This window comes from Nicotiana tabacum, chromosome 23, assembly GCF_000715075.1.
Source record: "Nicotiana tabacum cultivar K326 chromosome 23, ASM71507v2, whole genome shotgun sequence".
In the NCBI taxonomy this organism is placed as follows: domain Eukaryota; kingdom Viridiplantae; phylum Streptophyta; class Magnoliopsida; order Solanales; family Solanaceae; genus Nicotiana; species Nicotiana tabacum.
The window spans coordinates 1296774-1308170 of record NC_134102.1 but is presented as its reverse complement, the minus strand read 5'-3'; the positions used below and the strand labels follow the sequence as shown (position 1 = coordinate 1308170).

Sequence of the window (11397 nt, the reverse complement as noted above, 5' to 3'; positions counted from 1 at the left end):
TTTACGACTTATGGACTTTTAAAAGCACGATTCAAAAATCTCTTTTGAGCAAATTAAACCCGAGTCTAACATTGTTTGAAAGAAAATTCTCCAAGGGCTATATTTGCACAACTTTCACAAATAAAGACCCAAGTCTAAAATTGTTTGAAAGGATAATTCTGCAAGGGCTATATTTGCACAACTTTAAAAAATATGGATAAAATCTAAATGATGGCCTAAGAAGGATATTTGTGTAAATTAGACCAACTAAATGGATTATACTTTCATTTTTGTCCACAAATAATTATTCATTAAATGGGCAATTCCACGGATGGAGCTATTTCCGCACAGGGGAGAACTTCTGAGCTTCCGTTAGTCATAGATTTTGGCTTTATTAAAAAAATTAAAAATATTATTTTTTATGAAATATGATCATGCTTTGAAAAAAAAAATTTAAAAATTTTCAAGTTCCCAAACTCATTAGGGTAATTTTTGGGTGAATTTTTCTTTTACTCACAAAATTTCAACTTTTCTTCAAATAAAATGCATGTCTAAACATATCTTCAACTTTCAAAAATTATTTTTGAACACAACTTTAAAAATTCTTTTTTCAAATTTCAATCAAATCTATGTTCAAACGCTAGCTAAGTATGAGCACGAAAATAACTTATTTGTGCAAACCACCCAATCTCTAATACCTCCGGGACCCGGCCCAATAGCCAATCCCCCGTTGGTAAAGAAGGTAAAAATAGCACGGGTTAGCCAATTTTTGAACTGATCATTCAAAAATAGCCGGCGTTTGTAAAGTCATTGAAAAATAGCGAGTTCCAGTATACTTATGCTGGAATTCTAGTATATTAAGTTGAAGTATTTTTCGGATTTTAAATAGTATTTTCGTTCAACTTTATCTTTATATGAAAAATAACTAAATTTTGATTACTTTTGAAATTGTAATTATTTTTGAATAACCACTCGAAAAAATGATTATTTTTGAATTTTTCGCGTGTAGAATTAAATAAAAGAGACTTCGCTCCCCAATTATTATTCATTTTAAACGAATACAGATTATTATTCTGCTAAAATAAACAGAATTCTTCTCCTCACTCCTCAGTTGCATAAATCCCACCTATAACCTGCCTACAAAGGCAAAACAAGTAGAGTAGAAAAATCAAACCCCAAATGGATCTTAACGGGTTTGCAGCCATGGACATGGATGCTGAAAATCTTGGTCCCTGTTTAACCAGCTTTGTAGATGATGGTACTGTTGAGAGTCACAGGTACTTCCTTGCGCGCAGAACTGTGCTCGAAATGCTTAAAGACCGTGGTTTTGCAATACCCAATTCGGAAATTGAGTCTACACTTGAAGATTTCAGAGAGAAATTTGGTCAAAGACCTGATATTGACCGCCTCAGAATCTCTTCCATGCATAGGAATGACCTTTCCAATAAGGCCCGTTCACTTAACCCCTCCTCTCTCCTTTTTTAAATTCACATGTTTTTTAGCTTCTTGTAGTGAAAAAATTGTCTAGAGTTTCAATCTTTTGCCTCACTAAATCACCTGTTTTTAGCTTCTTGTAGTGAAATAGTTTCAGTCTTTTAGCCTCATTAATGAAAGATTATCTCGTTTTGGAGAACTCTTGTGTTCTTTTCTGTTGGTAGTGAGTGAAATGATTAACCTTGTTATGTTTTTTTTTTTGAAAAGGTAAATGTTTTATTGATAGAATGTACCAAGATGGTATAAGTAGTACAATAACAAAGGGAATGCAGATCAGAACATAAAGAACATAAATATTACATCTACTGTCTGCCCCTAGCAAGTCCAAGAAATCCATATACTCATTTGTGCTACCAATAAGACTACCCTTACACCATAAGAAAAGATTCTGCAAACATTTGTTCTTAATTCTAGAAATATGGTCTCTTTGTCCTTCAAAACAAGCTCTATTCCTCTCCAGCCATAAGATCCAAAATATGCATATAGGAATAGTATTCCAAATCTGCGGCAAGCTTCTCTGGATCCTTTGCCCTTGCCAGCACTCGAGTAGGCCCCTTATGCTATTAGGTATTGCCCAAGAGATACCACAGATACTCAGAAAAAGGTTCCAACATTGTCTTGAAATTCTACAGTGCAGAAAAAGGCCCCTTATGCCATTATGTTTTTTTTTTAATTACCGAGAAAGTCCCTTTCCACTTAAATACCAGAGTTAGTACGCTTGGTGCGAGGCTGTTATGTTTGGTTTATAACCTGAAAGTGAGTTCTTTCCATCCGCCTAAGCCTTGGTAGGCTGAGTAATCCGATAGTTGTGCTGGTGGGAGGCAGAAGATGCCAAGTGTAAATGTGTAATAGTCGAGATTCAAGAAAGCTGGCTTGGGATACCACCATATTAAAAAGGATAATAACATTATTAATAATAACTTGAAAGCAAGCTGCTTTAGTGGTTGGGTGGTTTTGTTGGGTAAATATTCTTTCTGTTGGTTCTGTGGATGATAATAGATAATATTGGGAGAAAGTGCTTTTAAGTTGTACTTCCCCTCCCATTTTAATGGATAATATTACTATGTGGGGGAGTCAACAAGTACCTTTTTTCCCTAGGACTTTCTAAACATTCTATTATGAGAATTTTTGATTGATAGTACTTTTATATAGTTTCTGAATATGCCAATTTGTTTTCAAAAATTGAGGAATCAATGTCCAAATCCACACTGAATATTAGATTTCATCACATTCTCTTTTCTGTTAGAGGGAGTTCCCTTTTATGAGGAAGTAAAACTGAGATTGGAGGTGGAATCGAAATAATTTAAAATTTTTTTGTTATCAAATTTTTTGTCGTACTTCATATATCGAGCTGTTTCACGAAATGACTGGTCTATGTGTGTGTATATCTAGGGATTGCATCTATTCTATAAAATGGTCAATTATTCGATAACAAAGGGTGGAATGTAAAGATTATTTGACTAGCAACTTCTACATGCTTCATCATGCATCGAGTCGGCCTAGCTAGTAGTATTGAGGCATAGTATTTTGCCTTTGGATGCCTTAGATCTAACACCTACAAGATACTTTCTCTGTGTCGCTTTATTGTGTCAGTTTATGTATCAGAAGCGGTACTTCTGTGATAATTAGAAGCAGCCTAAAATAAAGCTTGAGTGGCAGTTTCTTACGAGCATTTTTATTAGAAACCTCTGGACCAACTCAAGAGGGCAGAGTATTTGAATTTTAGATATCTGAGCTGAGGGTACTGTGTTTATGGAAAAAACTGATTACACTATAAGCTGGCTTAGCCAATTCTTTCATTGGGGTATGAATTTTGATGTAAGTGAAAACTGATATATAGAATTATGCTTTACTTTTGGCTTTCAAGTATGGAAATGAAATTCTAAAATGTGCAAAATCAAGTTTCTCATTTTTGGTTCATATATCTGCAAATACATCGTTGATTACCGCTAAAAATACATCAATTCTGTTAAGTTTAATGGATTTTATGTGAAGAGAATGTGTTCTATGAATCCATAAGTCTTCTTATGGAAATTTTGAGGCTTGGCTGAGTTCGATAAAACATATGGAAACTCAAATCATCAAACTTTAGGAAGCCAAGAAAATTGTTGTTGGTAGCAAATGGTAGTATCCTTAACTGGGTAGATGCCTCAGCATTTTGGAAGATGGTCTCTGATGAAGGGACTATCAACTTTACATGCATATACTTCATAGATTTATAAACTTCTTACATATTTGAACTGGTCGCAGGTTTTGGTAATCTTCTGTGGGCCAAATGCCGTGAAAGTAAATGTCATTCGCAGCATTTTAACTCAAATCATGAACAAGGAATCTTTGAGTAGGCTGATATTAATCATTCAGAAACCAATGACCTCTCAAGCTATGAAAGCTGTGGAACTCCTCTCATTTAAAGTTGAAATTTTCCAGGTAAAGTATGTTTTCTTATTGCTGTTTTTGGTATGAACAGTTCTATTGTGTGGAATAAAACGGGGTACTTACTAGTTTGTTAATTAAGATGTGTTCTGCATTTGCTTTAGATATGCTTGACAAATGAGGTTATATCTCACAATGAATAAAGATTTTTGTAGGCAATTATTCAATTCCCCCCCCCCCCCCCAAAAAAAAAAAACCCCAAACCCCAAAAAATTATTTTTTCCAAGACAAGTCCCAAGCTTCATGTTTTCCATCTGATGAAGGTTCCATGGTATTTGGTCAAAGTTTCTTTTCCTTCTCTAGCTTTTATTAATCTTAGCTCTTATTTGGTCAAAGGACTAAAAATGCTTTAGTTCAGGACAAAAAGTGAATTTTATGCAAGCAATTAACATATGTTTCAGCAATATGCTAAGCTGTTTGGCTCTTTTTTTGCAAACTCGTTCAGATCACAGACTTGCTTGTCAATATCACAAAACATGTTTTAAAGCCAAAGCATGAGCTATTGAACAATGAAGAGAAAGAGAAGCTGTTAAAGAAGTACAACCTGGAAGAGAAACAGGTCGCCCTTGACTGCCTTTGAATTTGCAGAAACATGCCTGTATATTGGTACAACTGTGCATCTACTTAGCGTATCTATTTAACTGAAGCTTGATTCGTAGCTTCCTCTGTTGAATTTAGCCAGATAAAAGATCCTATCATTTTTTTTCCCTGTAGCTTTACTCGAACAAGGACTTGCTGTTAAATTCCCTAAAGGCAAAGATCATGTTCTCATACATTTTATAACCCATAATCTGGTAGGATCAATATCACCTTGACGTCGTCGGAGTAATTATTGGCATCTAGGCTTCACAGTCAATAAAAGTCAGTTAGTTTTGCTCGCAATGGGATGGTTGAGTGGTTGAAATAAATAGAAGTAACAACCTGGAGATTCCAGGCTTAACAACAATTCTAAGTGAGCCCATTTTCTTCAGTATTGGTGGCGGGTTTATACGGCACTAGTACAAGTCGACTGTAACAAGCCAACAGGTCGATTATTCGAAGTGCGTGCAAGCTTGTCCGAGCACCAGTCAATTTTAACTTAGTGGAAAATCAAAGAGGTGATTAGCATGTTCCCACATGTCTGTTCATGTTGCTTTATGTACAAACTAGGGTACAGCAGCTGGTGGTTTTGGTTATCTTCGAGGGTATAGCTACTATAGATAAAGTTGGTGAAGTTCATTAACTCTGAACAGTGTCAAAACAATTCTATCAGTATTTATAGAAATCTGTTCATCTCGCCCTTGTTCTCTCTATTTATCCCTTGTCTGCTAGCCTAAGTACTTCCAGAGCCACAGTGAGGTAGAAGGAACTTTATTGCCCATGGAAAGTACCTAGGAGACTAAAGCAGATCTGTAGAACCGTTCCTCTGTGCATCATATGGACAGTATGGTTGGAGAGGAACACAGCTTGTTTCGAAGGGCATAGAAATCACATTATTAGAATTAATAATAAATGTATTCATAATCTGTATTATTGGTGTAAATGCAGCCCGTTAAGAAATCTGGATCAGTATATGAAATCCTTGGATATGCTAGGAGGGATAGAAATAAAAGGTGGATGATGTTGTTTGGGATGTTTTTTGTATCTTGTATCTTTTTGTACCATCCAGCACGTGCGGAGGAGAAGCCCAGATGCCCCGGTTAAGAGGTGTGAGCGGTTGGCTTTGGCAGGTATGAGAAGAGGTAGATGGCGGCCTAAGAAGGATTGAGGCGAGGTGATCAGGAAAGCATGGCGCGGCTTCAGATTTTCGAGGACATGGCTCTTGATAGGAAGGTGTGGAGGTTGAGCATTAGGGTTGAAGGTTAGGGGGTAGTCGAGCGTTTTTCTACTTTGTATCGGTTAGTCTGATAGTGTTTTGTCTAGGACTGCTTGCGGCTTATGTTGTGTTCACACTATTTTTTCATTTTTCATAGTATTGTGTTCTTGCTTTTCCATCTATTTGATGTCTCTTACGATGCTGGTATTATTTTTTTGGTTTCTGTTTTTGTTACGGATCTATTGTCTCGTTTCGTTTTCTTGAGCCGAGGGTCTTTCAGAAACATCCTCTCTACCCCTCCGGGGTAGGGGTAAAGTATGGTCTGCGTACACTCTATCCTTCTCAGACCCCACTAGTGGGATTTTACTAGGTTGTTATTGTTGTATCTTTTTGTACCATCTTGGTACCTTTTTAATAAACTTTTACCTTATTAAAAAAAGAAATCTACTAGAATTTGGACTGTCCAATCTGTGTTGCGAAAAACATTTACACTGCAAAACTATCTTGCTGAGAGAAGCTAAGACATACTCAGGCAGTAATATGTCTGTTATTCGATCAATCAATCAACTACTCCTCAGTCCTCACCCACAAACTAGACTGTCGCTTCTATGAATCCTCTATGCGCACACACACATACACACACCACCACCAAAATAACAACTACAACAATAGCATGTGTGTGTGTATGTATATATACACATAGGCTCCATCTGAAGAATTTTTTATTTTAGTTCAGGGTTCCTCGTCTCCCTTTTCTTTTAGAATTAAGAAAGGGGGAGGTTATGGAGGTACAACCAATCCGTTTTAACAGAATTTTTTTTATTAAATCAAAAGCAGAGGACTATTTTTCTTTAAGGCTTCAACATTATGATTATTAAGACATGTTAATAATTGATAGGTGATGTAGAATCACTACTAGACCTTTTTGATTCTCTGTAAGATTTTCAGGGGCTGTACTTGTAAATATTAGATACCAGCCCCGTTTTATGGGTGCTGAAGAATATAATTGTTACCTTTTTAAAAAAAAAAAGACATGTTAATTATTAATCCTTAGGTGAAGTTGTGGCTATACTCACACATATGTTACTGCTTAAAGTGTTTAATCTAGTTTCATTTTGGAAATTTTAATGCTTTGATGAAGTCATCAATATATTGTTAAGAATGTTGTGTTTCTTTCAGCTGTTATTTTATTTTTAGGCAGGATCCCAGATACTATGGCACTTTGAGCCAAGACCTAGAATTCTTTTGCATACAGTGTTGTCTTAAAGGAGGTTAATACCAGAAGCCTTCTAATACTTACTTTCTTGATAAGTGCCTTCTAATACTTATCTTTTTATGAGAAGATTGTTAGTGTAATGTAGCAGAGCAGTGTTAGTGACTTCTCTGCATTTTTCTGAAAAAAAACTGTATGTTCGTCATTATCCCTTTACTGTGAGGGTGAAATGACTCAAATGCTGTTCTAAAGCTTTTAATTTAGGTATTTATAGACTGTTGCCTTTTTCTATATGTGGGAGACGGTGCTTGCCTCGTCTCTCAATTGAAACCGCAGTACCTATCATCAGATGTTAATATCTAGGACCTTAGGTGTACAGACAGGTTTTTGCCTTCAACGTATGCAGAACAATCCCTTGCTGTGCATTCTCTTTAATGATCTCAATCAGATATTCGTAGTACATATGCACTTCAATCTACCACTCTTGCCTTCGAACGTTATCAATGTAGTTTTGTTTATCTAACTGTTGCTGAGTAATGTACTCGTGTTGATGTTTTCCAGCTGCCGAGGATGTCTCAGAAGGATGCAATTGCTCGGTACTATGGACTTGAGAAGGGGCAGGTGGTGAAGGTCACGTACAGCAGTGAAATCATCGAGACACATGTTACATATCGCTGTGTTTGGTAATGCGACTATGTTGTAAATCCTATCTAGCAGCCTTACTGTGTCGTACGTTAAATGAGCCTGCGGCAGCGTAACTTACCACAGCTTGTTCTGTTAAAAAGATGCTGGTTTAACTTTTCCTAACTCCCTCTTCCACCCCCCCTGGGTTCCCTTCTCCACTTTAGCTCAAATGAAGAGCTTGTAGGTAGTATATTAGTATGCTTTGTCGTTGTGTCTCTGCGTTTTGTATGCCCAGATTATCTGTACTTCGTCTATTGTGCTAATAGGGGTGGTGGCTACTCTAATTTGCAAAATTTGACCATGTTGCAATGTAGTAGGAGCTTTAAAATAGCTGTTCTTAACTTTTTCATTTGTGAATCGTTACTAACTTATATATTAGGGAAGAGTTTAATTTCGATACACTCCCAGTGTGAAACAGTTTTTACACAAATCACTTAAAGTGTAATTACAGGTAAGTTGAATAATGTAGTAAAAGGTATTTCAAGTTAGGGGAGGGATATTTGTCTTAATATGTCGACTTCACAAAAGCCTTTTATCCTTTGTTGCAACTCTATTAGCTACAATAGACATTTTACGTCAACTATATTCCCCACTAAAAGTTGAATAGGTCGCTAGTAAAGTCATTATTAATTGATGACTTACCTGACATTTTGTGGCAACTATACTCGCCCAATGCTTCAAATCAACGAGCAATGCACCAAAGTTTCTCACGAAATGACATACATGCTCACAAAATGAAAGCCTGCGTTAGTTTAGTTCTCAAATCAATGAATCATTTGCAGATTCAGAAAGGGCAATATAATCTACATAGCTAGGAGCAAAGAAACATTAAACCAACATCTTATATTAAATGGATGCGCATGAATAATATTTTTAAGGAACTCAAAGACAAACATTCATTGAATTTGATTTTTTATAGGGAAAAGGGCCAAATATACCCCTCTACTTTGATATATTGTTCACATATACCCTCCGTTATACTATCAGGTCAAATCTACCCTCACCGTTATCAAAGTTTTCAAATTTGCCCTCTAATCTAACGGAAAGTCCCCAAATCCCAAATTCCTTCTATTTCCTACAATTTTTTTCTTACAAATTACTTATCCCTGCGTGTGCTCTACCAGATAAGAAAATATCCTCGACAAGTTAGTTTCTTATTCCACTTGATTATTTAGAGCAGGAAGACTTAACAAACTCGCCACTTCCAGGCATAAGAACAGTAGTAAATATTCCTTTGAAAGGATGTTCTGAAGCTGGACATAAATTTTAACAGATCGTTTAATTTAGGACTTCTCAAAGAATACTAAAGAATCATATGTCATAAATTTCATGCAAAAGTGCTTGCGCAAGCAAAATTTGCATCAAATGACATGCTAAATCCAAATCTGAAAGGGAATGCATTTACATGGATACCTACAGCCTTGTTATACCTGTAGTCCATAAAAAATAGTAAATATTAGTAACAACTTCATAAGCGAATGTATTTCGACCACCTGAAGAATCAAATAAATCTCTTCAAAATTATCTACGGTATTTCACTCATCCTCATTCCGTTGGAGACATACCCATAAACTGTGAATTCCGCGTTTCATTTATGGTTGGAAAAAGGACCAAATATACCCCTCTACTTTCATATATTGTCTCAATTTAACCTCCGTTATACTATCTAGCTAAATTTACCTCTACCGTGATACTATCGGGCCAAATTTACCCCTATAATCAGCAAACTTTTAAAAATACCCCTTGATCTATTAAGTAATCCAAAATCTCCCAAATTTCTTTTATTTAAATCACTTGTTGTTCTTCTTGGTCCACTATTTTTTAAATAATTGGCATTTACCTGCTTTATGAATTAGAGAAAAAAAATAAGAGAAAAAAATATTAAATAATACAATCGAATAAACAAAGTATAGTAAATTAAAAAATCTAAATTATGTAGCTTTTCTAAATTCTAAAAGTATTTACAACATCCCAATTTTAATGAATTCGTTACATCAAATGTATGGAGACTTTGCAAGTATTAGTGATTGAAGTTAAAGTTCCACGGAGACTTTACATTATCTAATTCAACTTTGCTTTAATTAAATGCCTACACATTGTGCACTCTTAAGTTAGTCGATCGAACTCTATACTAACCAGGAAATGACAAAATATATTTGAATATACATGTACATACATGATGATCAGCCGCATATAATACATAATAAATAGACCCACTAAATTCTGCGGTGTGTATATGATTGAAAAATAAATAAAATTCTAAACCAATTTTATTTATTACAAGAAGAGAAATGGATGCATTGATAATTAAAAAATAATTATGAATAATTTATATAGTCTAGTAACTTTAACATCACATCAATATTATTTTTTAAAAATAATAGAGCAAGAACAATAACAAGTGATTTAAATAAAAAGAATTTGGGAGATTTTGGATTACTTAACAGATCTGTAACGACCCAGCCGGTCCTTTTGAGAATTTAAATCCCGTCCGGCGGCATAAGGCCCTGAGCAGCTTCGTATTATGTGCCTTGACTTGCGTGCGTGGTTGAATTCAATTATCGGGTGATTCGAAGTGATTTGGGACACTTAGTCCCTAAATGAGAGTTTAAGTCTTAGAATTTGGACCGTAGTCAGAACTGTATGAAGACGGATCCGGAATGAAATTTCGTCAACTCCGTTAGCTCCGTTGAGTGATTTTGAGCTTATTAGCGCGTCCGGAATATGTTTTGAAGGTCTGTAGTAGATTTAGGCTTGAATTGGCGAAAGTTAGATTTTCGGCGATTTCGGCCGATAGTGAAAATTTTGATATCGAGCTCGGAATGGATTTTCAAAAGTGGCTATAGGTTCGTAGTGTCATTTGTGACCTGTGTGCAAAATGTTAGGTCATTCGGACGTGGTTTGATAGGTTTCGGTATCGGTTGTAGGAATTTGAAGTTTCAAGTTCTTTAAGTTTGAATTGAAAGGTGATTCGTGATTTTAGCGTTAGTTGATGTGAATTGAGGGCTCTACTAAGTTCGTATGGTGTTTTAGGATTGGTTGGTATGTTTGATTGAGGTCCCGGGGGGCTCGGGTAAGTTTCGAGTGCTTAATGGATTCAAAAGTTGGATTTGTGTTGCTGCTGAAGTCTTCGGGCATTTGTCATTTTCGCACCTGCGGTGGAGAGACCGTAGGTGCGTGATCGCACGTGCGGAGAGGCAAGCGCAGAAGCGGATCTGGGATGTGTGGTCAGGGGTCGCAGGTGCGAAGGAAAATGCCGCATCTGCGATGCCCGCATATGCGCTAAAGGACACGCAGGCGCGAAGGAGATCGCAGAAGCGGACAATAGTCCGCAAGTGCGCACTCGCAGGTGCGGCCCTTTTTCTGCAGAAGCGGACCCAGCCCTCTTAAGTCATTTCTGCACCTGCGAAGGAAATTTCACAGGTGCGGCGTCGCAGGTGTGACACAAGATCCGCAGATGCGGAATAACTGGGCAGAAAAGGGGCAGATTCGAGGGTTTGAAGTTCACTTCACAAATTTGATTGAGAGCTCGGTAGAAGACGGAATTTGGAGAGATTTTCGGAGGAAGTTTTTGGGTAATGATTTTTAACTCCCTTATGGTTATATTCCACTAATCTATACTCGAATTCATCGTTTAAATTCGGATTTGGGGTGAAAAATTGAGAAAAGTTCTTAGGCCGAATTTCGGGGTTTTGATCGAGATTTTAGTGTCGAATTTTAGTAAATTTGATATGGTTAGACTCGTGAGTGAATAATCTTTCGTATTTTACGACTTTGACCCGATTCCGAGAAGTGGGCC

At 36.4% G+C, this 11397-nt stretch overlaps 1 protein-coding gene across 3 annotated transcripts; it reads left to right on the top strand.

Moving 5' to 3' along the window:
• The first annotated feature begins 1040 nt into the window (after nt 1-1040).
• On the top strand, nt 1041-7939 carry LOC107775202 (DNA-directed RNA polymerase V subunit 5A). 3 transcript variants are annotated; one of them, XM_016594905.2, is made up of 4 exons: nt 1041-1428; nt 3724-3900; nt 4352-4465; nt 7476-7939. In XM_016594905.2, exons 1-4 carry the CDS (start codon nt 1159-1161, stop codon nt 7599-7601), a joined length of 687 nt encoding a protein of 228 aa, XP_016450391.1. In that variant the 5' UTR covers nt 1041-1158; the 3' UTR covers nt 7602-7939. The 3 variants fall into 3 exon arrangements, with proteins under 3 accessions (XP_016450391.1, XP_016450392.1, XP_016450393.1); XM_016594906.2 differs by having other exon boundaries at nt 4352-4512; nt 7476-7607; XM_016594907.2 differs by lacking the exon at nt 4352-4465.
• Nucleotides 7940-11397: the final 3458 nt, after the last annotated feature.

Bases quoted from the DNA above. Each gene is read 5' to 3' on its own strand.
- LOC107775202 (XM_016594905.2), top strand. From the start codon at position 1,159: ATGGATCTTAACGGGTTTGCAGCCATGGACATGGATGCTGAAAATCTT. The intron at 1,429-3,723 runs GCCCGTTCACTT...AACTGGTCGCAG, and splicing joins GGAATGACCTTTCCAATAAG to GTTTTGGTAATCTTCTGTGG. The intron at 3,901-4,351 runs GTAAAGTATGTT...AAACTCGTTCAG, and splicing joins TTAAAGTTGAAATTTTCCAG to ATCACAGACTTGCTTGTCAA.